Raw genomic sequence first — 23,205 nt, 5'->3', positions numbered from 1 at the left:
CCATTTATTATCTTGTGCGAACACCTTTCTAGCTCCACCAGCAAGTTATGATCTTGTGTAAACAAAATTTCATGTGCCAAATGTTTTATCTGACCCCAACAATTTTTATTATCTCATGGCAACAGATTTATTTATCTTTCAGTTAAGTTCTCTCCATTGTGTGATGTACAGGCTTTGTGCAGGGTGATGCCTGATCGCGTTTGCATAAAATAACCGATAGAAATATATAAGACAATTCAGGACGCCAGGAGCTCGGAGAGAAAGCAAAGCAGACTTGTTTGATCAAAAGCACATGTTGCTCCTGGTACATGCTGGTACGAGGGAGGTGAAGGAATCCATTTCCTGTGTTTTGGCCTGTATCTTCATGGATTTATCTCTTTACGTCACATTGGGGGGGTCTGAAGAACTGATTTACAGTAAATGGTTTTTAAACTCTGACTCAGCTGCTCACTGCTCAAAATGTCCAGTTCTGGGGGTCAAATGTTCCACAGTGATCAATATTTGCTCTGCACACTCAAACAGTGAACAGAGTTTGTTTTTCCTTTTTTAAAGCTCGGATTCCGTCCTCTCTGTCCTGCCCAGTCCCCCACCTCCACACTCATCGAGTACCATAAATACTAATAAACCTACTACTTACTTACTTACTACTTCTCTGTGATTGGTCAGAAGGGTGAGACTCAGTCAAAACACTTTTAGATGTGAATAAGCTCCGAATGCTTAGGAAGCACCTCTCCACATAAGATAAGTGTGTTAAAAATCTGAAATATGTTGACACTGTAACTGTTTTTATAACTGTAAAGACACAAACGTCCTTGTGTGGTGTTGTTGTGCATCACAATGCAACGGAAAGTGTTTTTTTTTTTTTTTATTCTACTAAAACTTATGGACTTTTGATTGAAATTATACAATCAGAACATCAATCGAGAAATGAAAATGATATAAATGTATAATGTTGCAGATTATTTAAAACAATTATGAAAAGCAAATTGCAGAAGACAATGACCATCAATTCTTATATTTAAATGTCCAGGGATCGTTTCGTAATAAATACACTTAGCAAGTTAACAGTCAATGGTATTTAATGTTTCTTGTTATGCAACTGATCAGGGATGTGTGTAATAAGAAGTTAGCAGTTGTACTGGCTTTTTTTCTACAAACAACAGCCAGTCAGAGTGTTCAGTCACCAAAGAGCCCAAACGCTGCAGATTGGGGTCTGACTATCAGCAGCAGTGCACAGTTGGGCCGACGGATGCTCCATGACCGACGGCGTGTCCTGGGCCTGATGGCATTTGTTGGTGAAATCTTTGCATAACGAATATTCTTCTACCTCTCTGTCCTCTGATATATGCAGATTGCTTTGGAAGCCATAACAAACTCATACAAATATCATGCACACAATTAGGACTTGGGGAATAAATTACAAATTATAATATCCACTTTGAAAAATGCAGGTATTAGGTATGAAACGTGTAAACGTGTTTTCTGTGCAACTTAAATCGGATTTTCTACTTTTTACTTTTTTTGCAGCCCATTACAGTATCGGTACGTTTGTGAAATTTACAAGCTTAAAAACCTGAAATACCAGAACAAACAGACAGAAAATTAGAGCTCTTTAAAATCCGGGTCAGGAAAAATCTTACACTAACCGTTTAGTTTAACAGTTTATGATACATAACCCTGATAGTATATAAGAAAATAACTTTCAGTAATCATGGGAAAACAAAGATTGGTTTGTGGGGATGTAGATAAATGTACATTTGATTGAAGTGTTTTTCACCTAGTATCACCTCTCTGACAGTTTCAACCTAAAAGCTGAGAATTTATAACCTTGTAAAAGTAGAATTCATGGCAGAGCAGCTGTTTTGGAGCAGGTTACACTGTACAGATGTACCTAATAAAGTGGCCAGTGACCAGTGGCCAGGTAGATTGTATTAAAAACAACAGATGTAAATGCTTTGCCCGCTGCCCTGTGTCATGGACACTGTGTGCAGTGTAGTAACCAGACTGTAGTTTGTGTCCTCGTCCTGTGTGATGCTCGTCTCAACAGGCCTTCGTAGGTCGTCTCTGACGAGGCAGACGGCTGCGCTCTGGCCTTCAAGATAAACTCTTGATGAAATCTCTGGAAAAGGGCGTCGTTTTGGCGCCGAGCACCAAGGCACTGAGATAAAACTGTGACTGTCTGAAAGCCCAGCGTTGGCCTCCCGCTTCCCTGCAAACACTGAAACAAAAAAGACCAGAATTCATCGTGTGCAGACATCCACACGTGGTTCACAGTTCCACTGTGATTTCAATGCAGTTTGGGGATGACAGCTTATAGTTAAGAAGATTTAAACTAAGACTATAGGAAACTGTCATATCCAACCAATGAACGATAAGTATTTTGTACACTTGTAGTATGTAGATCATGAATGTAACAAGCAGATACCTGATAACATTCATTTTCATTCTAGTAGGGCCGTGTTTCATCAGGCTTCCTTGAAAATATTCCATCCACTAACAGCTTTCTACCCACAGAATGATCCTACAGTGACAGTGGTTTGGAAACACAGCAGCTGTAAATTAGCTTTGACTAACTCATATGGGAAGTTTTCACCCTTTTCCATTTCGCTTTGATTCCCAGTCCAGCTCCCAAAGCCTTGTTTTAACAGGTAGGTACTAACCAAGTGTTTCATTGATACCTTCTTTATACAATCGTAAAATCATCAGACCTGCAGCTGCAGCGACGTCCAAAAGCAGAATCCAGATGGTGCAGCAGCATGTTGACCAGTGTTTAGTGTCCCAGCAGAACAAGGTCCAACAGCGTTTTTAGGAGAAGTCTACGCCCACTGACCCTCAGAGTCGACGTGAAAAGATCCACAACTTTCTCGTTTCTGGTTGGATCAGTAAACGGTCAGTAAAAAGCTCAGGAAAACACTCACTGCTCCATCCACCGTTCTGTTTACTGTATGTAGAGTTTCCACTGACTAACAGATTGTGACCTTTCACTTTCTGCATTTTAGTCTAAAGATTTTTATACAGAGCATAATTACAATGATGAAAATAGTCGTCAGCTATTTATTACATTTATTGACATTCATATCCCATCTCTGTACGTCCAGACTTAACAACCTGGCAACCCAAAAGTTATTAATAATGTCTGATCTATGAAGCACTGATAATTGGTTGATTAACCACTGATTGCAGAACATGGAGGGAGGAACTGCCGCTTTAAGCAAACTGGTGCAAATCGGTGCACGAAATGACTGATGTGTGAAGAATTCTGTAAATTAGAAACATAAAATCAACCGCACACGACGTGCTGGATTCTGAAGCAGGAAAACTGGCCCAGAAGCTCCAGGTTTACCTGGTCTACATACTTTGATTAACCTCCAACCTCCATTTTAAAGTCCAAACCACACTTTTATACAGTTTCAGATTTTATTCGGTGTTTTCAGCATTTTGCTTAAAAAAACAATACAATTGTTACATGTCATGTTTAGTGTGATGTTTGTTCCACAGGGGCCCTAAACATAACAAAGGTCCTACGAGATGAATCTGCACTGGTCTGAGGCCTCAGGTTGTCAGATTGTGGACAGAACTGTCCGTCTGGTTTTGTGGCTGATGTGGCGTCGCTGTTCGGTTGTGGATCCACTCCAAGTAATTGGACACCCGTGTGTAGACACCGTAGTTGCCCGGTCGGGCGCAGCCCTTCCCCCAGCTGACGACCCCCAGCAGGAACGTGGTCTTATTGTACTGTGTGACCAGGGGTCCGCCGCTGTCCCCTTTACAGGAGTCCTGCCGGCCCTCGATGTATCCGGCACAAAACATGTTTTCTGTGAGCACCAGGCCGCTCTCCTGAACACACTGCTGTGTCCGGATTCGTGGCACCTTCAGGCGTCGCAGAATTTGTGAGGTGGGCCCGTTCTCACCCATCCGGCCCCAGCCGCTCACCGTGTGCCTGCTGATGGCCCACAGCTCGCGCTCGGCCAGCGGGCGTGTCGGCAGGCAGGCTGGGATGGCAAACTGTGTGTAGGTGATGGGCGATGCCAGGCGAAGGAGGGCGATGTCGTTGTCAGCATTTTTTTTCGTATAATTCTCATGCGTGATGATTTCAGAGACCTGGATCAGCTGCTCCGTGCCCTCATGCACCTCTGTGTTGTGTTCACCTGACAGACAACAGTCCAATGGTTGGAAATTATCTCGTTTGTTTACCACCACTTAACTGTTACTCTGCTTCACACCCAGGGATTCGTACCTGCGACCACCTTCAGGAACTCAGCACTCATGTCCTCCATGCAGTGAGACGCCGTGAGGATCCAGGTAGGTTTATAAATCACTCCTCCACAGAAACCTTTGCCCTTGTTCATTAGTAAAACCTTACAGACAAACCACAGAATTTGAATCTGAACATTTCCTCACACAACATTTTGCTTTAGGTTGGAAGCAATAATCTAACACAAAACATGTTATTTACATAGTATTGCATGGAATAAAAATAGGTTTTCTACCTTCTGTCTATCTAATACTAAACCATTAAACCATACACCAATGTAATTTAGTTTGCAGTGGGCTTTTATGGCTTATTCTGACCTTGTTAAGATCTGATTTTGCAGAAAATGTTTAGCTTGCCACATATCTATGTTGTTATCTGGGGAAGCTTATTGAATCGTAGCTGAGCCTAAGCAACTGGAAGCACCAACAGGCTCTGCAGTGAACTGTTCCTTTAACCTTTTCGTACCTGCCAGGGGCATTCACCCTTGGGACACTCAGTTCCTCCGACAATTCGAGTTCGAGGATCAAGCTGCTGTTCTTTATTTTCACCGTGCAGGACGGGGACCATGCCGCACGCTATCAGGTCTGAAACGATGACAAAAAACTGGTAGATCTATTATTAATTTAGTACCGAAGCAGCATAATAGAATTCTGATTTATTAGTTTACTGTTACAGAGCATAAACCGTCTCTGTCCCACAGGGAACAATATTACACCCACTTTCATTTAGCATTTACATGATGTCACTTGGTTTCAGCTTTGAAACATACAATACAAATGATCCTTTCTGTGCTAAAAACACACAGATTAAAGAAAAAGCACATTTGTACCTTTTGCTATGCAGCTTTGTCCGTCAGCACCCAGAAAGTAGCCATCTGCACAGGAGCAGTTCAGTTTTTGACCTCCTGCACGTTCGAGGCAGAAATGTTCACAGCCTCCGTTCTCCAGCAGACATGAGTTGTGCCCGGCCTGTTTTTCTGAAAACACGTTAAAGTGACATAAATAGAAAGATACACAAATGTCGAGCCTGAGAAACGGCCTGTTTAATGCCAAATTTTATTATTAATATGTATTTTTTTTACACTCAACATAAATCTTCCTACTAAAACCGTGTCTGACATATTAGTAGTAAAAATCAGACAAGATTAGAGTCCAAGGCCTGAACCTCATCTGTCAGGTTGTAGATTCAACACGTTTAAAGAAACAACAAAAAAAATGAGGACTAGTACAATTAGTATGAAGACTGCTGCTTTCTACTCCTGCCAGTGTTACCACAGACACAGTGAAGTCTCTCCATGGAATACGTTTGATGTTTAAAGTAAGATGTACTTGTAGTACACTGCGGTATTTTTCAGTACTCTTAATGTTATGTTATGATGATTCAGACTTATCTGTTCATCAGAATGTGTTTGCTGAGATTCACCAGCAGCATCGACAGACAGATCATTTCAAAGCGTAAATCTTTGAATGCAGGACTTTTTAAATATTGTGACATTGCTATTTGACTTTCGCGAGGATCTGCAGAACGTTTTCTACTATTATTTGAGACACTTGACCTCAAAACAGCAAGTGTGCAGGACATCAGAAGTACCCGGTGAGCGTTTGCACTAGTGTAAGCCTACAGATTCACCATTTGACGCCTTTGAAGTCTTCTCAGCAGCATTATATTAGGAGATGAACGTGTGTCTCTGGCTCACCGAGCTCACAGTTGACTCCACTGAACTGTGGCAGGCAGAAGCAGTTGTACGATGATTCCTGGGAATAGCAGCTGCCGCCGTTCAAGCACGGGTTGGATTTACACCTGTCTGGGACTGCAGGACGACAGGACAGTGATCATCTATTAATGGCTCGATTTAAGGATGTAGCCAGTTAAACGAGCGTTAAAGAACATTAGGAGGGTCTTAAATATGTTACACCGCTGTTGTTGGTTTGCTGCACCACTGTCTGGTTAAACCAGGACATGTGAGTAAACCCTGCGTAGGCATTTTTTAGCAGTAAATTTAGCAGTGAGTAAATGTTTTTTTGATTGATTTTATGGCTGCAGCTCAATAAAAGCTCGCACAATAACAATTTTGACCTTTTCTCTGATTATATTGATCTTCATTGTTCACGGGTGCAATCGCATCCAATGAAAGCAGAGGCCATATTTTTTAAATTACGCAGACAGATAAGACGTGCAAAATTGCAAATAAGAAGAAATGTAAGAAACTGATTGCAAAATGGGAAAACATGAGGTTAAACTGCTTACGGTTATATGTTCGCCAAAACTCGTCCTACAACAAAAGAAAGGTGACAGGTAACTTTCAATGAACACAGTTTCTTGGTTTTTTTAATAAATAGAAATAAAGCAACATAAATGTATTAAAGAAAATTCTCATATGAAACATTTTCATGTAATTTCACATTTCAGCCGTTTGGAGCTCATTGCCCTCATTTCCTGATCTGATTGACAGGTTTAATCAAAATGTATCCAATGAAATTAAATTCCATCAATTCTAATCATAATCAAAGTAGTGAGTTATGAGTCAAACCAGTTTCTAAAAATCTAGGTCTCGTTTTAAACTAAAAAGCATTTTGTTTATTAATAACTCCAAACGCAGGTGAGCGGATGGTGTTTCTTTGGATTCTGACCGTGGTCTCGGTGTGTTCAAACACCTCCCGAGCCTCTTCATAGGAACATTTCTCATCCACACACTCCCTCTTCAGATCTCCCATCTGCAGCTCCTCAAACCAGCCTGAGTTGTACCTCCGAGTCCGGAGCAGGACTCCATTGGCCTGATCTGCATTCAGAAAGACTAGGACGAAAGGACGAAAGAGTTCATCGGAATACTTCACCCATCCATCATGCAGCCTCTTTAACCACTTATTTGAGTTAGAGTTAAATGGGATTTGATGATTTTTACGTTTCATCGGGCCCAAAACTAAATTAGTCCACTGCTTAGATTTATGACCAAAGTAACAAACAGGCTCCTCAGCTGTTCACTGACCGTTAACACCAGCTGAACTGTGAGCATGACAGCGTGCTCATGTTGCACAATCTGTTTGCAACTTTATGTCCTAATGCTCGGTTGTGACACAGGAAACATCATCTCCTTTTTTTAAGTTATCACGGCTCTGTGCCTTTACTTTCACTACAGTCTGACCTTTCGCCTTCGGTTTCCTCACCTGGAGCCGGCCGACAGCTGCAGAGGCTTAAGACGAAGGGGAACAAGACTCTCAGCCACATAATCGAGTTCATCCGAAAGCTGGGTGCTTCGCTGCTTCTTTGCGGATCCAAAGGTGCAAAGTCTGATCCATCCCCCCATCACCACTAACCCTGCAGCAGATCACATGTTCCCAGTGGAAATACCTGAAGTGACAATACGCCTCACATTATGTTGTATGTAGAGCGAAGGCTGCTGCCACACATCAGTGCAGAAGGAGAAACCAATATAAACGTCATGAAACACATTATTCAAGGGTAAACTAAAAGAATGACATCTCCTCATTTGAACATTTGTCTTTATTTTAGTTCCATTTGTTTTTACAGTAGCAACAAAAGAAATTAACATTTCACTATAAAAAACTAAAACGAAAAGAAAAAGCGCAAACTACACCAATTAGAACTTATTACCCTTGTGAAAACCTGGGTTGTTGATCACTTCATGTGGGATTTATCAGTGATGTAGGATCCTGCTGGAAGCTGACTACTGAATTTGTTTTCTTCACAGCTCAAACTATTTCATGTCCAAGTCACAAATGTGTGATACAGTAAAGAATTGTTTTCACCAGGTTTCTGAGGTTAAGTTAAAGCAAAAATGTAACTTTTTTTAATTTGCACATTTTCTTTGGTTTAATGACTGTAAATAATATTTATTTTGGTCTGACATGACACAAAATCTGAAGACAATGATGATTAAATTCTTTTCGTCAAATTTTTGTCAAATTAGGAAACACTGTTAGCATCTGGTTGGTTGTTTGAACCAGTTTCAGTCAGCGGACATGACATTCTCTATCCAGCCCAGGAAGTTGCTGACTTTGGTGTAGACACCGTACATGTTTTCCTTAGCACACCCCTTCCCCCAGCTAACCACGCCTCTCAGAAACCAGGTATCTTTGTACTGCGTCACCAGGGGGCCCCCGCTGTCGCCCTCACAGGCGTCCCGACCGCCGGACTTCAGCCCGGCGCAGATCATGTTCTTGGTGATGTTGAGCTGGGTGTGGAGGCGGCACTCTTGCAGAGGGACTATCGGTAGCTCCACCCGCTGGAGAACTGTAGACGCCGAGCCGAACTGAGCCTGGCGGCCCCAACCAGACACAGTAGAGTGGCGGATGTTCCCCACTGTTCGGCTGAAAGTGCTGTTCCGGGCAGGAAGGCAAATGGGCACCACGTGGCGTCCCAGTTTCACTGGGTGATGTAGCTTTAGCATGGCCAGGTCACTGTCGGAGGTGGAGACGTTGTAACCAGGGTGGATCAGAACTTTGGCAACGTCCCGGCTCTGCTCAGTCCATTCGGTCATGCTCCGGTCATGCTCACCTACACAAGACACAACATGTACGTTTGATATCTACTCATACACAGCGTAAATCTACAGTGCTGTAAATGACTGCAGTGCAATAAGAAACGGGAAGTTTCTCACCGACAGTGATGTTGAAGATGATGGGAGGCTTTTGCCAAACACAGTGAGCTGCAGTTAAAACCCACTGCTTTGACAGGAGGATGGCTCCACAGCTGTAGACGTCGTTTTCCATCAGCAGAGCCTGAACAGACAGACATCCGATTTATTTCAGTCCATTCTCAGGTACAGGTCTCAGTAACCTGGACACGCGCATCCTGTTTTGTCAAGTGTATTGTAATATGGGGGACTTCTGTTAGGGTGACACGATGTGTCCAAGAACTTACCTGCCAGGGACAGTGTCCTCTGGGGCAGGTTTTCCCGTTAACAACCCTCGGGACAACATGGACCTTTACTTTTCCACAGGGAACATCAACTAGACCAAAACGACAAGTGAAACACTCAACTCATGTTGCTCTTTAAAACAAACACACTTTTTAGTCCATGAGACATTATCGGGTGATTCACAGATGTTACAGGCTCATTTCTGATGTGTACGTAAAAACTATTTATGGGAACTTCACATTTCATGTTTGTTGCCTGGGTGATGCCCCACGGTTGGAAGGATGTTCTGACCCACCGTAGAGACGGTGAATTTTGTTTACAAAAGTCAAAATCCAGATGTCACCTAATTGACTAATCTCAAATGTCCTTTTGGTTTGTTTTTAACAGAACCTGTGTAACATTTCAGACCTTCAGGCTGGCAGCTGCTGTTGTCCTGACCCAGACTGTATCCGGGAGCACAGAAACAGATGTAAGAACGATCCGGGAGATCCCTGCAGAAATGCTCACATCCCCCATTTCTGTATCGGCAGCCATGGGACGTCAAACGAACTGCAGACGGACACACCTTTGTTTAAGGGGACATCAGCGCACGTGTACTGTACGCTCATAGAAGGGCTCTGGCTGTGACGGGGGTTCTTACCTTTCTCACAGTTGACCCCATGGAAGGCAGGTGGACATTTGCAGACATATTTGTCAAAATGGGGAGTACATGTCGCTCCGTTCTTGCAGGGAGACATGCGGCACTGGTCTACAACTGCAAACATAAAAGACTTTTTCAGGCATTTTTTTTCAACCCTCTGCAACCATTTTTCAAACTCTAATGCTGATTGATTGAATGCCAGTACCTGTGTATTTCCTCCAGAAGGTCTCCTGGAAAGAGGAGAAAGCACACTAATGACAAAAAACTCCAACAACTGCAAACCATACATGGACCAGCAGCTTGAGACTTGACTGACCAGCTGCTGTGGCAGAGCAAAGATCTCCTTGGCCTCCTCGTACGAACATTTCTCCTCCCTACACTCTCGCTCCAGATTGCCTCGCCTCAGCTCCTCAAAGATAAAGTTTGCCCGACGACTGCGATGTAGGAAAACGCTGGCCTCAGGTCTGCTCGCAAACACTCCTGCTTTATTTGAAAACAGACAACAACAATATAAATCAGGGATGTCACACTCATTGTAGCTCGGAGGCCACATGGAGGAAAATCTATTCCCAAGTGGGCCGGAGGGTAAAATCATGGTATAGATAACTTAAAAACAACAACTTCAGATTGGTTTTTTTTGTTGTTTTAAAATGATCAACATAAAGCTGGAGCCTGAGGACAGTGTGTCCAAAATAGCACAAGCACAACATCACTATTAATCATAAAACACCTCAAGTTTATTTGAAAATTAAAAAAGAAAAGAACATACAAACACACAAGGCCTCAGTGATTCACAGAAGTATATAACAGATCACAGAACTATATCATGGTGTCTCGTGCAGCACTTTAAGTGGGTTGCATAGTTTATTTGACTCCTGTTACTTGGCATCTTTTAGTTTTCACCAGCGCATCAATATCAGGCGTCACATCCTGAGTGGCAGCCGACTTCAGGATGTGATTCCCGTGCTTGTGCGTGAGCCTTGAGCGAAGCTTTGTTTTATTCATGCTCATTACAGAGAAAACTTGCTCACAGAGATATCTGGTTCCAAACATGCACAACGGTTTTGCAGCGAGGGCTGTGAAGTTGGGGTAACCTGGCAAGAGATTCTGATAAAATGTGTCCAAGTCAGCTGCGGCAAACTAAAGTCACACTGCAAGTCTATTATTTCAAGTTGGATGCTGACGGCAGATCAGAGGGATTCGCGGTGAATGGCGAGCAAAACACTTTGAAGTCTTTCTCCAGTTCACCAAAAATCTGAAAGCGTTGCTCAAACTCCCGTAAAAGTTCCGTTATTTTATCTTTGAACCGCTTCATGTCTGCCACATGTTGGGTCATGCACACATTTGTCAGACAGGGGAAGTGAGCTGCATCACCACCGGCGCGTTGCGTCTCCCACAATGACAGCTTCAACTTGAAAGCACGTATGCTGTCATGATACTGCGTGACAACTTTGTTGCGCCCTTGCAGCTGTTTGTTCAAGTTATTCAGCTGCTCTGTAACATCCACCATAAATGCAAAGGTCCTGTTTCCATTCTAACACTGAAATTCTAACACTGGTTTGCCTTTTTCTTCCATGAACTGTTCAATTTCAAATAAATATCAGCTGATGTCGTTGTATCTGTCATCGGCACCAACTCCACAAACTCCTCAGTGACTGTCAATGTGTCATCAACTCCGCGGATGAAAATGACCAGTTGTGCAACATCTGTAATGTCCGTGCTTTCATCAATTGCAACTGAATACGCAATAAATGACTTTTTGCTTCAACTGACTTTCCAGATCCACTGAAAGATCGGAAATCCTGTCTGCAACTGTGTTTCTTGTCAGGCTGATATTTGCAAAAGCCTGGCGCTTTTCAGGGGACACAATCTCCGTTTTTACAAATTCACCCTCACTAAATGGTTTTGAAGCCACTGGGATGTCATTAGCAATGAGGTATCTGGCTTTCACTGCACCGTCACTGATGTCTCAGCTGTGAGTAAACACAGACTGCTGTTTCTTCAGACCCGCCAAAAGTTCATTCACCTTCTCTCTTCTCCACTGTCCTTGAAAGTTGTGATATTTGTCGGCATGAACACTCACATAGTGGCGACGAAGGTTATATTCTTTCAGCACTGCAACATGCTGTGAACACACACATACAGCTTTCCCATTCACTTCCGTGCATAAATAGGAGGATGACCATGTTCTTGGAACACTCTGCATCCACTTTTCTCTTTTTTGACAGAGACATATTGGGACAATGATGGTGCAAAAGCATATAACGTTGCGAATAATGTTAAGTAGAAGCTGTAATAAATGTCGCGGGCAAAACAAGGTAGCTCATCCGGACTGGCTGCACATGCTTGACCTACTTGCTCTGCCTCGGTAACAGTTTGCTTGCTTAACGCAATTGCTAATGCGCCATCCAGTGGACGCAATTGGAACAGCCGTTTCTTTTATTAAAAAAATTGCAGCTCATTTTTATACTTTAGAAAACCATCTTTCGGGCAGGATTAAACCCGTTTGCGGGCCTGATCCAGCCCGCGGGCCGTACGTTTGACACCCCTGATATAAAGCGTGACAATGTCCATTCACTGAATAAAGGTGTGTTTGAAAGCTCCAGAGACACGTAAGTGGTCCAGGACGGCTTTTTTACCAGTTAGGTTCTCATTCATGAACCACTTCTGCTCAGGACAGAACCAAAGCTCTGAGTTCATGTCCATGTAGAAACTATATGGCGAGTTTCTCCATTTTGCTTTTCACTTTTGGGGTTTTGTACCGCTTTGTACGATGCCGTTTACGGGGATCAAAGGTCATTGTATAAGACAGATTTAGAGTTATTAATGGAGGCTAGAATATTGTTATTAATATCAGAATATTCAGGTTAAATAAAAAAATTTGGAGATTGTTTTTTTTATCAAAAAGGTCTCGTAACTTCGTTTTCCCACAGTTAACATCAGACCTAGCTCGCTTACAGCAAACTGGCGTTTCCTCCCCAGAGAATGTGGAACAAAGCGAGTGACGGATCAACGGCGAATATCAAAATAAAAGAAGAAGGTGGTGAAGAAGAGAATGAGAACAAATTGAAAGACGAACTGACCTCCAGGACGCCCAGTGCATGCTGGGAAAAGAGCGATGAGGAGCTGTAGAAAGAAGAGTCGCTTCGTTCCTCTGCTGACAGACGCCATGTGTGTTCTGAACTGATCAAAGGTCAGAGACAGTGAAAACACACAAACCCCTCTGTCTCACAAATACACAGTACAAATACTACCTGCAAGAGCCTGAAAACCCTTTTTCTCAATAAACCACAGAGTCTTACGTTAATCTGACAAACCATTTCCTGTCAAACTTATCAGTGTGGGTTGTTTCTCATTAGAAATTTGTCTGTTCTTTCCCAGTGGTTTGAAGAGAGACGGGAGAAATCTGACTTTAGCTAAAGTTATTCAAAACAGACAGAATGTGTGTTGGTAACTTTCACTTTGGCAGAAATTACAGCTTGCAGTCACTTCTTCTATCAGCAAAGAGTCTTTTTGTGTTACACAAACATCACGTTCAACATCTTTACACACAGTGCAGTGATGGTCAGAACATTTCAATTGGTTGCAGATTTATTTTTTGTTGACATCTTTTCACTTTCATCTGCGACTGACTGCAGGAGGTTTGCAGCCCGAATTTTCTGACATTTAGTGGAAACTGCAGTGTTTCCTGAGAACGACTCCTACACAATCAAATGTACTTTGAACCTATTTACTTGAGCTCAAACTTTTGCAAAAGCTAGAATTCATTTTAAACGTAATGAAATAAAAAGTAAGATTGCAATAAGATCCACAACATTCACCCTCAGAAATCTAATGAATGTTTAATTTGCCCAAACTTACAGTATATATAATTAGCTTCAAATAAAAAAACTGCCGTTAACTTTCTAAATGCAAATTTTAATTGTGTGAAATTGAAGTGAAAAACATACAGAGAAAAAAAAAAGAAATTAGCATGAAGATTGAAAGTCATTCAAAACTGAAACATAACAGACAGAAAAACAAACTCTAATGTTTTAGCACAAGATATTTAACAAATGCACTAATGACACTATGTGCAGATTTTTCCCACAGATTTTATTATGTGAGCAAAAAGCCAACAGACTAAAGAACAAACAATGAAATAATAATCAGTTTTTTCTAGGTACTGTACAGCAGTGATTGTAGTTTTTACATCATGGAAACAGTTTAAACCACAAAACTAAATTGTGACAATCAGAAAAAAATAATTGTGTTTGTAAAGAAAACAGATTTATGGAAGTTTTATGTTTTTTTCTTGGTGCACTTCCCATCCTGTCCACTGGGGGACACCCCTGCTCCCACTGCATCTCCTTCAGGATGTTAGGGACGAACTCTTTGGCGTCTCTCAGTTCGTCCTTCCACTCCTGTGGGATTAAGGCCCCGATATATGACCCCCCAGCTCCCAACAGGGCTCCCAGCGCCGCCCCACGGTTACAGTTCTCACCTGGACATAAAAAACAATGGTCGCTCTACACTCCAAACTCATTTATGAAATATTACTGTCTCATAAAGCTAGAGCACAAACCTCCACAGTTGGTGTTTGCCAGGATTCCTCCTCTGGGGTCATCATGAAACTCATGGACCAGGTAGAACATGCTGGACAGAGCTCCTGTTGGTTCACACAGGTGAGAGTTAAAGCTGAATCAGGTCCGTCCTGGATCTTCTATCATTATCAAGGTATCATAATTTTATGCTGCTCCTCCATGATAGTTGCTGGGAACTAGACTGTCTATGTGTAAATCTGTAATGTTTAAATGATTTAAATCAAATATCCCAATTGATCCTCCGACCTTTAGTGTAGCAGGCCAGGCCGAGGTGGTTCACAGCGCTCTGATGAACCTCCATCCTTTCCTCAGAGGAAACAGGAAACCTAAAACACGCAGGCAGTTTAACATATACAACCAATAGATTGTTACAGATCATTTTACAAGCATAAACGTCTACATGTGTTATAATAATCCAACTCTAATCTTAAAAAGTAAGTTCACAGAATCAACTTTGGCAAATTGAAATTAAAAAGTGCAGTGAAATGACACCGATAACCAAAGCATAACCATAAATCTCAGTGGGTAACAGTGAAGTTATTCTCAGACTGTCAGACCTGGCGGCCTTGTGGCTGTAGCTCTGGCAGGTCTCCCAGGTACCCAGCCTCCTAAGAGCGTGTTCGGCCTGCTTCCGGACGCTGGCCCCTCCCAGAACGGCATGCAGCGCCCGGCTGTACATCGACACGTAATCTGGCACATTGGGGTGAGGGTGGGTGAGCTTCACGAACTCTACAGCTGCCGAAACCTGACAACAACGGAGATTAGATGGTAAATACTTTAAAATCAAAGGGATAAATTCAGGGAAATATTTTATCTGTATTATACATAGAAGAAATGTGTATCTGCAAAGATAAACGTAATCAGTGATGTTACTCGGGCTCTATTTGTCTCATCAGACATGTGTTGCACTCACAGCTTGCTCCTCACTGGCCGAGGCTGACAGTAGGATGAAGGGCAGGATCATAGGAAGGCAGCCGACGGCGTCCAGCTGGCTGTCTGGGGGCGAGGAACTCAACTTGTGTTTGGAGCGTTTTTCTGCAAACGTCAGAAGCTGAAAAACAGAAAAATGAATACAGTAAAACTGACAGAATACAAAGGTTGAAAATACTTAAATGTGATAGGACAAGGTTTCCACCTGCTGGGGTGAGGTCAGTCCGGTCTCCTGCCAGTCGGAGAAGAATGAGCGGTGGAAAGACTCTGCGTAGGTGTCGTTGTGGGTGCCAGGTGTGGTCAGGAACTGAACGTAGTCCGACAGCACGGTGGCTCGAGCGTCCGGCGTAGAGACGTCGGTGAAACCTCCTCTGACGAGCGTACGAGCTGCTCTGAGGGAACACAGGATGTTCAGGGTGTTGTCGCCGGCTCGAAGACCTTAAAGAAGGATCATTACAGATTCAAAAGGTAAAACAACAGCCCGACATTCAGGTTTATTTAGACTTTCAATATCAAACCTCAAACATGGCTGAAGTCTTTCTTATTTTTAACCAGATATTTAGACTTATACTGACATGAATTTTTGTCAGGATACTCTTTAAGTTTTATATAATATTTGGATCTACGCAACCATAAGGTGTTTCAGGCCCCTTCAATTATTGTATAAGTTGTTTGTTTGACTCTGCAGAAGTTGCATTTGTTCTGTTCTCATAAGTGTGTTGGTTGTTTTATAGTGTCATAGGCAAACACACTGTGACTTATTTTATTATAATTCTGCATTAATGGTTTTATGTCAGGAAAGACTGTTCTACCTTGGTGATAGTGGACTGAGCCTTTGGAAGATCTCCACAGCTCCAGTTTATCGTGAAGGATGACATGACCGACCACATCAGGCCTCTTTGCACCATAGGCCCAGGCCGTCCGCCCACTACCGGCTGCACAACAATCAGAACCCAAGGCAGCGTTTATAAAAGATGTATGATTCTAACATTAATAACAGTTTCTTTAGCGCAAATTTAAGTCTTAATTAAGAGTCGTACTGGTGTTGGAGAGTGTGAGGATGCTGGATGGGTGTTTGTCTCTGGGCGAGTTGAACCCTGATATCCAGCCTCCAAAGTCCCTGCTGATGTCCTGGATGTCATAGTACCAGTGAACCGGCATGGACATTGAGTCGGCTGCACACATCGCCCACAGTGCCTCACTGACCGAGCGCCGCATCTCAGATATCTCACCTGGAGATTCACTAAAAGATTTTACATCTGAACACAGAGACATTTACATTTAGCTTTATCTAGATGTGTCCAATGTAGGGGGGAGGGGGCTACTACAAACAATAAAGGAACAAGAAATTATCTCTTTTATAAGACTTCATATGTGTTTTCATACATGTTTATAGGCTCATTTAATTTACTTTTTTTTTCTCTATATAACTATGGACTTTTTGTCATCAGTGGCAGCAAATACAAATTCTTAAAAACACAACAGTTAGGTCTTTTGTCTATTCTAAATTATTCCACTTAAAATGATCACATTTACACTGAAAATGACCTGAAACAATTTACCATCAAAATTTCTGTGGGTTGACCAAACAATCAGCTACTAAAACACCTTTGTACCTGTTTACTCCCTCACCTCGTTTGTGTTCTGTCAGATTAACGTGAAATCATTTCCGTGAATGCAGTTAATCTCGATATACAATAATCTATACTTGCAGCAGTAAATAAGCATTATAAAATTGTCCCCTCACCTTCCATTAACCCAGCTGAGCAGCAGCAGTTCTCTGTGGATTCCGCATCTAAACTTGCATAACTTCATTGCCGCACTGTTACAAAACTGGACAGGAAATTGCTAAAGTTAGCACCTGGCTAACTTAACCGCTAAAGACGCACCGACGGCAGAGCGCGTATTTTCACTGGCATACGATTGTTGATAAAATTTTTTAAAAAAAGTAGTGAATTCTAACAAAAAAATTACACCTTTTATTTAGTGTTGTTGACATTTTGAAGCCCGTGACGGTGGCCGATAGAGGTCATTTCAAAAAGCGGTTCATATTTACCCTGAACAGTGTCTCACAGTAGCAGCTTCAACAAACTTGTTTAATAGAAAAACAACATAAATAAGCATTTAAGATCATCTTCTAGTTATTAAGCTCCGTGTCTGTGGGTAAAATAATAATTTATAAATGTACATTAAAGTTTCTCGAAACTGTTTTAAATTTTTTTGATTCTATAGTTTGTAATGTTGGAGAAACAGTATCCTGTTCTAAACTTAAGATACGGTTAACATTTGCGAATCCGGTGCACCTCCTTATTTATCTGTGTCCCAATCGTTATAGCGATTAAATCGTAAAACACTAAAAGGTCCAAAATAAACTTGATAAAAAGCCTGCGAGACCCGAATCAGGACGATTTTACCTCGAGTGAAGCTACGGCAGCAGTTGTGAACCAAATTATTGCGAACACGTATATCAGGATTATATAGCTAACAGCTAACTGATTAGTCTGAATGAATTAAAGAAAGCTACTATTAAATGTATTTAGGTGGCGATAACGTTAAGCTCACTTTGTTACGTTTGGGTAGTTTAGTCGTCGACGTTGATTTATAATAACGTTACCGTTTTGTTAAAGAGAGCTTCTGTTTTTAGCCGGCCGGCTAAGCTAGCAGGCTATCAATTGGAAATGGAGGAAGGATCATTAGATCCACAAGATGTTGGTAAGAAGAAATGCTGTATTTTTGTGCCCGAGCTGTGCGTGTGGAGTTCACATGTGGAGGTTCATGGCACAGAACCAGCAGCAAACGACGCACTTGTTGTATTATTATTGCATTCTGGGAAATTTAGCCGAGGAGGCTTCATAAGCAAAGTGGCTCCTCGGGTTTGAGACTAGTTTTAACAAGTTCTTGATGGTCTCCGTTACAATCTAGTGCAGGTTTGTGGAACCAGAGTTCCAGTTTACATTTACGTGGTCAGGACGTAGAAAACTGGAGAAAAAACAGTCGAAACTTTGTAGTAGTAGTTGAGTATCACACGTTGACAGTCTCTAAATCTTAGTCCAGTTAGTCTAAGTCAGTCATAAGTCTTTATGTAGGTTTGATCTGCACCTGGTCTGATGTAGCAGAAACCTCATAAACGGCTGCGGTTTCATCGCAATCGTGAAAAGTGTTTCCAGAATAAACCTTTTTATTTACTTTTTAATTTTGTTTCAGAAAGAGCCAAAACCTTTTGGGCAGAGGAGGATGTGGACCAGGTTTTTAATAGGGTCTTTGTGTATCTGGATCACCTGAAGAGAGTGTTAAAGAAGAACACAGCCACAGACAAAGGTTGGGTTTTTCTTTTAATCTCCTCATTATTGTTCCTGAACTGAGTTTTACTGGTGTTTCCTGTTGTGATGTTTGCTACTCAGAGTTTGTTCAGGGCTTGAAGCTGCTCGAGTCTCTGGACTTGTCTGTTCCAGTCCCCAGTCAAGACTCATGTGTGGTCGAGGTGGTCGTCGGCTCAGGTAAACACAGACTTTGATCCTGAATCTCTGCGTATGAACAGTATAAACCAGTACATTAATTTCTTAGCAATATAGTTTAATGAGAGACAAGGAGACTCTTTAACCTGGGAATTGAACATTTGTGGCAATAAGACTCGTGTCTCGTGTTGACAGCACATGTCTCGTGTCTCAAGTCTCCCTTTGTACAAGGAAAACAAGAGCTTAACTTTACAACAAAATTAATATTGGAACATTTCTAACAGATTATCCCTGTTTGCATGTGTAGTTATTAACAAGTGTCATATTGTTTTTCTTTCTAAAATCTTTCAAAGAGCATATAAGGCCAGAGTAATAAACTGTTTACCTTGACAGTCAATGAAATAAAATGTGTTAATTAAATAAAGAAATGATGAAAATTTTTGTTCAGATATGTTGCACAGGTTCAATGACAAACTGTGTTCCACTTAATTTAATAGACATTATTATTAGGATCCTTTCCAGTATCTGTCATAAAACTGACCCACTGGGATTATGCGAAACATTTAGAAATAATTAGAAATAATAACAGAATTAGAATTTTACAAGAGTTTTGTTTTGACGTTTACAGGTGAGCTGCTGCTGGCGGGTTTCTCCCAACACAGCTCCTCGTTGTGCTCTAATGGCTTGTCCAGCCCCTGCAGCGAGCTACTTCCTCCGTTGGCTCCAGTACAGCTGCAGTATCAGCTCCACTCCTGCTGCAAGGTAACTTCACATGCTAAACGTATCTCTAGGACTTTATTATCAGCTCTGAAAGCATTTTGTACCTGCCAAGATGAAATTGCATTCAATAGAAATTTGGTGTCGACTGAGTCACAAATACACAGGAGCAGGTAGATTACTGAATATAAATGCTTTTTGTTGTTGTTTTCCCCTCAAGGCCTGTCTGACAAGTGTTCCTCAGTCCAAGTCTCCATTCTGGGGTCAGAACCCGCTGAAGGTGCCACTGCTCTGCGGCTTTAAGCGGCTGAGCGCCCTGCCACTGGTAGCAACCAGAGGAAGCGGAAGCTTGGTCGAGGTGATGACGGGGCCCGTGGAGGAGGATGGCGTCGAGAGCTTGGACGTTGTTTACAAAGCCCCGTGTGGACAAAGCCTTCGGAATCACGACGACGTGATGCATTTCCTGTCAGCTACAGAGAGCTACCACATCTTGCAGGTCAGCTGGAAGTGGTGAAGTAAAAGTATAAGAATTACAGCTTGGAAAAAAAAAAAAAAAAAAGGGGGATTTAGGATTATTTTATCAAATCTGAATCCTGTTCCGAATCTGCTTAAAGAACTTAAATGATCAAATACTTGATGTCTAAAATAGTTTGTTCAACTTAATGTCTTTCATTTAAATCCTGCTTATTTAAAGGTGAAGAAACAAAATGCACTTAAAATAAAAAGTACTGTACGAAATCATTACATCTCCCAGGGAAACTTTGTTCACAGCTAAAGCGTTTGGAAACTTCTTTTTAAAAGTTCATCATTTGTAAAAATGTATTTAAAAGCTAAAAGAGCTGTAATCATTTCCCTTTGAAATATGGAGTGAAAAAAAAAAAAAATATATATATATATATATATATATATATATATATATATATATAAAAATAATCACAGCTTGACTTTCTACATTTCACCAAAATGTCAAACCAAACGATGAGAGTCTGTCTTGGTTTCTGTTACCTGCAGGTGGACTTCTTCACCTTCAACCCCTCTGTTCTGTTGGACCCTCCTTCTGTGACAGTTCCTCTGCTGTCAGAAGTGGACCTGAGTCGGGGTGCAGAACCCACACCGGTGCAGCTGTGTCCTGGGGAAGGTGGAGCTCGGCCACCCGAATTCCGCTACAGGAAAGCTCGCTGGCCGCACGGCTGCTTCCTGAGCAGCGGCCCAACACTGTTCAGCGTCTGCTGCGATTGCACTGACGGCTGCACTAGTGGACAACAGTGCGCCTGCATCGCAATGACCAGAGGAGGACGCAATTACACCCACCACAGGCTGACTGAGCCTGTACCATCAGGGTAAAAAGAATGTGTATCAGTTTGTCAAAAATCGAACCAGTGGTCAAAAACAAACAGGAATGATTTCTCTCTGAAAATCAACACACAGTTTTTAGGTGTTTAAAGGTCAGTTTGCAATTATTGAAATAAAACTCTCTAACTTTAATGCGTGTTATATGTTTTCAGGCTGTATGAATGTGGTCCCTGGTGTGGTTGTGATCGGGTCTCCTGTCAGAACCGTGTGGTCCAGAGAGGGATCCGAGTACGCCTCCAGGTCTTCCAGACTGAAGAGCGTGGCTGGGGCGTGCGTTGCCGGGATGACCTGGATCGGGGGACATTCGTCTGTATATTCGCAGGTGAGAGGCTGACGATGAGTCAGAGTTCAGACCATCAGTTCTGTTTGTAATTCTGTTTTATATCTGAATGGAATGAAATTAAATGTCTGTAGGTGTGGTCCTGCGGAGGGTCCAGAGTCCTGTTGAGCCACTGCCCCCCAAGCTGTCGAGGTCCGACCTACCCTCAGACGACGAGGTGGAAGTGGTGACTGAATGGCTGGCTCCGCCGGTGTTGGAGGGGAGCAGCAATCTGCTGGAAACCCTCCCACTCGTGTCCCCATCCAGCTCACCCCCACTGTATGTCCCGGTGATCCAGAGACCCACCGACACCAACGCATCTCAGGACAGAGACAAGGTCCTCATCACAAAATTAACACAAATCAAAATCAAAACTAAATCCTTTGAAATAAAGGAAAAAGGCTGTTGGTAAAGTTTTACATCTTTAAGCTGACAAATCAACATATACACATGATGCGTAGAGTTAATATGGTTTTTTATTTTTGCCTAAAATCAACCAATCAAAATGAGTTTTCTATCATTTCATAGAAATTAAGGCAAACTACTGTTGTTGTCATTTTTAAATATTTCCCTTGTCCACTTTTAAAATAAATCCACACATAATAGTTCTAGAAATAATAGTTCTAACTATCAAGCCCAGCTTTGCCTCAGTAATTCAGCCAGTTTCTAATCTTTTTTTTTTTTTTTTTCATTGAGCTCACATCACAGGAGGATGTAAAATAATTCAGTTTTTTGTTCCTGTGGTCCAGACGGTGTTGATGGGAGGCGAAGAGCCAGCGTCTCCTTTAGCAGGTATAAGCAGAAAAAAAGCAGAAATATTATGATGCAGTTCTTAAATTGATGCAGCTAAAATGATTAGAGACTGTGCATCAGGTGACCAGTCGCAGCCTCAGGAAAAGGCTGCAGCGAGTCTGGAGGCGCCAAACGGCAGAAGGACGGGGATGAACAAGCAGAGAAGTTTAAAGAGAGCAGCGAAGGTGGAGGACGTTTACCTTCTAGATGCCACCAAAGAGGGAAACGTGAGCCGCTTCATTAACGTGAGTCATCTGTAGTTTTTATATTTTCAGTTATTTTACACAAAGTGTATGTGGGAAAGAAAAGAAACATGAAATTATAATAAATCACGGACGTAAAATATTCTGAGTAATGTCATTACTTTGGGGACCAGTCAAAGTGATTTGCCCTTTGACCCTGTCTCTGCATCATACAGCACAGCTGCCAGCCAAACCTGTTCATCCAGAATGTCTTCACCGACACCCACGAACCTGGATTTCCCGTCATTGCCTTCTTCACCAGCAGGTGAGGATGAGGAGGCGCCGATGCCGATTATGTTGTTATATGTTGGTGTGTGCGCGCATACTAATGACTGTCGTTTTTTTGTCTGCGCAGGGTTGTGAAGGCCGGCACTGAGCTGACTTGGGATTACTCTGCCGACATGCAAACCGCGTCCCTGCGGAAACAGGAAGTGCCCTGTCTTTGTGGCAGCAGTGGTTGTCAGGGCCAGTTCACTGTCGTGGAAAACCTTTGTGGCGTGTGTGAGGGTGACGGAGTGATCAAAGCCCATTGATCCCGGCTCCCGGTTCAGACGCTGCAACCGACAATACAACCCACACCAGACATAGGAGCTCGTGTGTAAGTCCACATTCTGGACAAAGATCCACATGTTTGTCTAAAAGGACTGTTTGCTTTGGAAACACTGTAACCGTTCACATTTGTATTGTAAAAATGCTGCTGATGTTTACGTTGAAACTCTGTTGCCTGTATAGTAGGATGACATCTGCTGTAACTGCTTAAATAAATGTTATTTTGTGATTCCTGCGTGGTGAGAACTTCCATTTCCATTGTAAACCACATGGATCCTTTTATTTTGAAACTCTGCTGCAAAAGGACTTTCTCTGTCATTATTGCTTTAAATTTGAATGTTTCAGTGTGTGTTGTGTGAGCTGTATAGATTTCATTGTTTTTTGTGAAACCCCAGTGCACGATTCACTTGTGTTTACTTTAAAACAGCAATATCAGAAGGCCGCGGGTTTGAATGCCACCCCTCCAAGGCTCGACCGGGGCCGGTCCCGATCCC

At 42.3% G+C, this 23,205-nt stretch overlaps 4 protein-coding genes and 1 long non-coding RNA gene across 8 annotated transcripts; 1 reads left to right on the top strand and 4 right to left on the bottom strand.

Annotated features, from left to right (window-relative positions):
* Positions 1-1,446: 1,446 nt before the first annotated feature.
* Positions 1,447-2,842, bottom strand: LOC137125581 (uncharacterized). Its single transcript, XR_010914169.1, has 2 exons — positions 2,709-2,842; positions 1,447-2,218 (listed from the first exon to the last, which is right to left on the bottom strand). It is a non-coding gene; the product is annotated as an uncharacterized lncRNA (long non-coding RNA).
* Positions 2,843-3,398: 556 nt separating this feature from the next.
* On the bottom strand, positions 3,399-7,575 carry LOC137125517 (coagulation factor VII-like). Of its 2 annotated transcripts, XM_067501125.1 has the most exons (8): positions 7,417-7,575; positions 6,883-7,046; positions 6,500-6,524; positions 5,949-6,062; positions 5,082-5,228; positions 4,718-4,836; positions 4,235-4,355; positions 3,399-4,145 (listed from the first exon to the last, which is right to left on the bottom strand). In XM_067501125.1, exons 1-8 carry the CDS (start codon positions 7,487-7,489, stop codon positions 3,553-3,555), a joined length of 1,356 nt encoding a protein of 451 aa, XP_067357226.1. In that variant the 5' UTR covers positions 7,490-7,575; the 3' UTR covers positions 3,399-3,552. The 2 variants fall into 2 exon arrangements, with proteins under 2 accessions (XP_067357226.1, XP_067357227.1); XM_067501126.1 differs by lacking the exon at positions 5,949-6,062.
* Positions 7,576-7,735: 160 nt separating this feature from the next.
* Positions 7,736-12,988, bottom strand: f7l (coagulation factor VII, like). Of its 2 annotated transcripts, none has more exons than XM_067501130.1 (8): positions 12,855-12,988; positions 10,088-10,254; positions 9,977-10,001; positions 9,772-9,885; positions 9,540-9,680; positions 9,134-9,222; positions 8,871-8,991; positions 7,736-8,767 (listed from the first exon to the last, which is right to left on the bottom strand). In XM_067501130.1, the coding sequence occupies exons 1-8, from the start codon at positions 12,940-12,942 to the stop codon at positions 8,220-8,222; spliced, it is 1,293 nt and encodes a 430-aa protein (XP_067357231.1). In that variant the 5' UTR covers positions 12,943-12,988; the 3' UTR covers positions 7,736-8,219. The 2 variants fall into 2 exon arrangements, with proteins under 2 accessions (XP_067357231.1, XP_067357232.1); XM_067501131.1 differs by having other exon boundaries at positions 10,088-10,251; positions 12,855-12,987.
* Positions 12,989-13,847: 859 nt separating this feature from the next.
* LOC137125516 (uncharacterized) lies at positions 13,848-17,282 on the bottom strand. Of its 2 annotated transcripts, none has more exons than XM_067501123.1 (9): positions 17,032-17,282; positions 16,325-16,543; positions 16,097-16,219; positions 15,490-15,722; positions 15,268-15,405; positions 14,912-15,099; positions 14,601-14,680; positions 14,336-14,419; positions 13,848-14,254 (listed from the first exon to the last, which is right to left on the bottom strand). In XM_067501123.1, the coding sequence occupies exons 1-9, from the start codon at positions 17,036-17,038 to the stop codon at positions 13,965-13,967; spliced, it is 1,362 nt and encodes a 453-aa protein (XP_067357224.1). In that variant the 5' UTR covers positions 17,039-17,282; the 3' UTR covers positions 13,848-13,964. The 2 variants fall into 2 exon arrangements, with proteins under 2 accessions (XP_067357224.1, XP_067357225.1); XM_067501124.1 differs by having other exon boundaries at positions 16,325-16,516.
* Positions 17,283-17,457: 175 nt separating this feature from the next.
* Positions 17,458-22,943, top strand: setdb2 (SET domain bifurcated histone lysine methyltransferase 2). Its single transcript, XM_067501103.1, has 12 exons — positions 17,458-17,996; positions 18,489-18,602; positions 18,686-18,781; positions 19,368-19,501; positions 19,677-19,952; positions 20,468-20,796; positions 20,962-21,131; positions 21,224-21,465; positions 21,878-21,920; positions 22,002-22,165; positions 22,339-22,427; positions 22,518-22,943. Exons 1-12 carry the CDS (start codon positions 17,963-17,965, stop codon positions 22,693-22,695), a joined length of 1,869 nt encoding a protein of 622 aa, XP_067357204.1. The 5' UTR covers positions 17,458-17,962; the 3' UTR covers positions 22,696-22,943.
* Positions 22,944-23,205: the final 262 nt, after the last annotated feature.

Source organism: Channa argus, chromosome 4 (genome assembly GCF_033026475.1).
Source record: "Channa argus isolate prfri chromosome 4, Channa argus male v1.0, whole genome shotgun sequence".
Taxonomy (NCBI): Eukaryota; Metazoa; Chordata; class Actinopteri; order Anabantiformes; family Channidae; genus Channa; species Channa argus.
This window is presented reverse-complemented; position numbering and strand designations above follow the sequence as displayed.

What these genes read in the sequence shown, in the direction of transcription:
- LOC137125517 (XM_067501125.1), bottom strand. Translation starts at nt 7,489, where the DNA reads ATGAACTCGATTATGTGGCTGAGAGTCTTGTTCCCCTTCGTCTTAAGC. An exon ending in CAGCTGTCGGCCGGCTCCAG is followed by an intron (nt 7,047 to 7,416) that starts GTGAGGAAACCG and finishes CTTTCGTCCTAG; the next exon opens with TCTTTCTGAATGCAGATCAG. An exon ending in GTTTTGGCGAACATATAACC is followed by an intron (nt 6,063 to 6,499) that starts GTAAGCAGTTTA and finishes GTCGTCCTGCAG; the next exon opens with TCCCAGACAGGTGTAAATCC.
- setdb2 (XM_067501103.1), top strand. Translation starts at nt 17,963, where the DNA reads ATGGAGGAAGGATCATTAGATCCACAAGATGTTG. An exon ending in AGAGCTACCACATCTTGCAG is followed by an intron (nt 19,953 to 20,467) that starts GTCAGCTGGAAG and finishes TGTTACCTGCAG; the next exon opens with GTGGACTTCTTCACCTTCAA. An exon ending in ACGTGAGCCGCTTCATTAAC is followed by an intron (nt 22,166 to 22,338) that starts GTGAGTCATCTG and finishes TGCATCATACAG; the next exon opens with CACAGCTGCCAGCCAAACCT.
- LOC137125516 (XM_067501123.1), bottom strand. An exon ending in CGGCCAGTGAGGAGCAAGCT is followed by an intron (nt 15,100 to 15,267) that starts GTGAGTGCAACA and finishes CGTTGTTGTCAG; the next exon opens with GTTTCGGCAGCTGTAGAGTT. An exon ending in TACAGCCACAAGGCCGCCAG is followed by an intron (nt 14,681 to 14,911) that starts GTCTGACAGTCT and finishes TGCGTGTTTTAG; the next exon opens with GTTTCCTGTTTCCTCTGAGG.
- f7l (XM_067501130.1), bottom strand. Translation starts at nt 12,942, where the DNA reads ATGGCGTCTGTCAGCAGAGGAACGAAGCGACTCTTCTTTCTACAGCTC. An exon ending in TGGGGTCAACTGTGAGAAAG is followed by an intron (nt 9,681 to 9,771) that starts GTAAGAACCCCC and finishes GTCCGTCTGCAG; the next exon opens with TTCGTTTGACGTCCCATGGC. An exon ending in CATCTTCAACATCACTGTCG is followed by an intron (nt 8,768 to 8,870) that starts GTGAGAAACTTC and finishes TGTCTTGTGTAG; the next exon opens with GTGAGCATGACCGGAGCATG.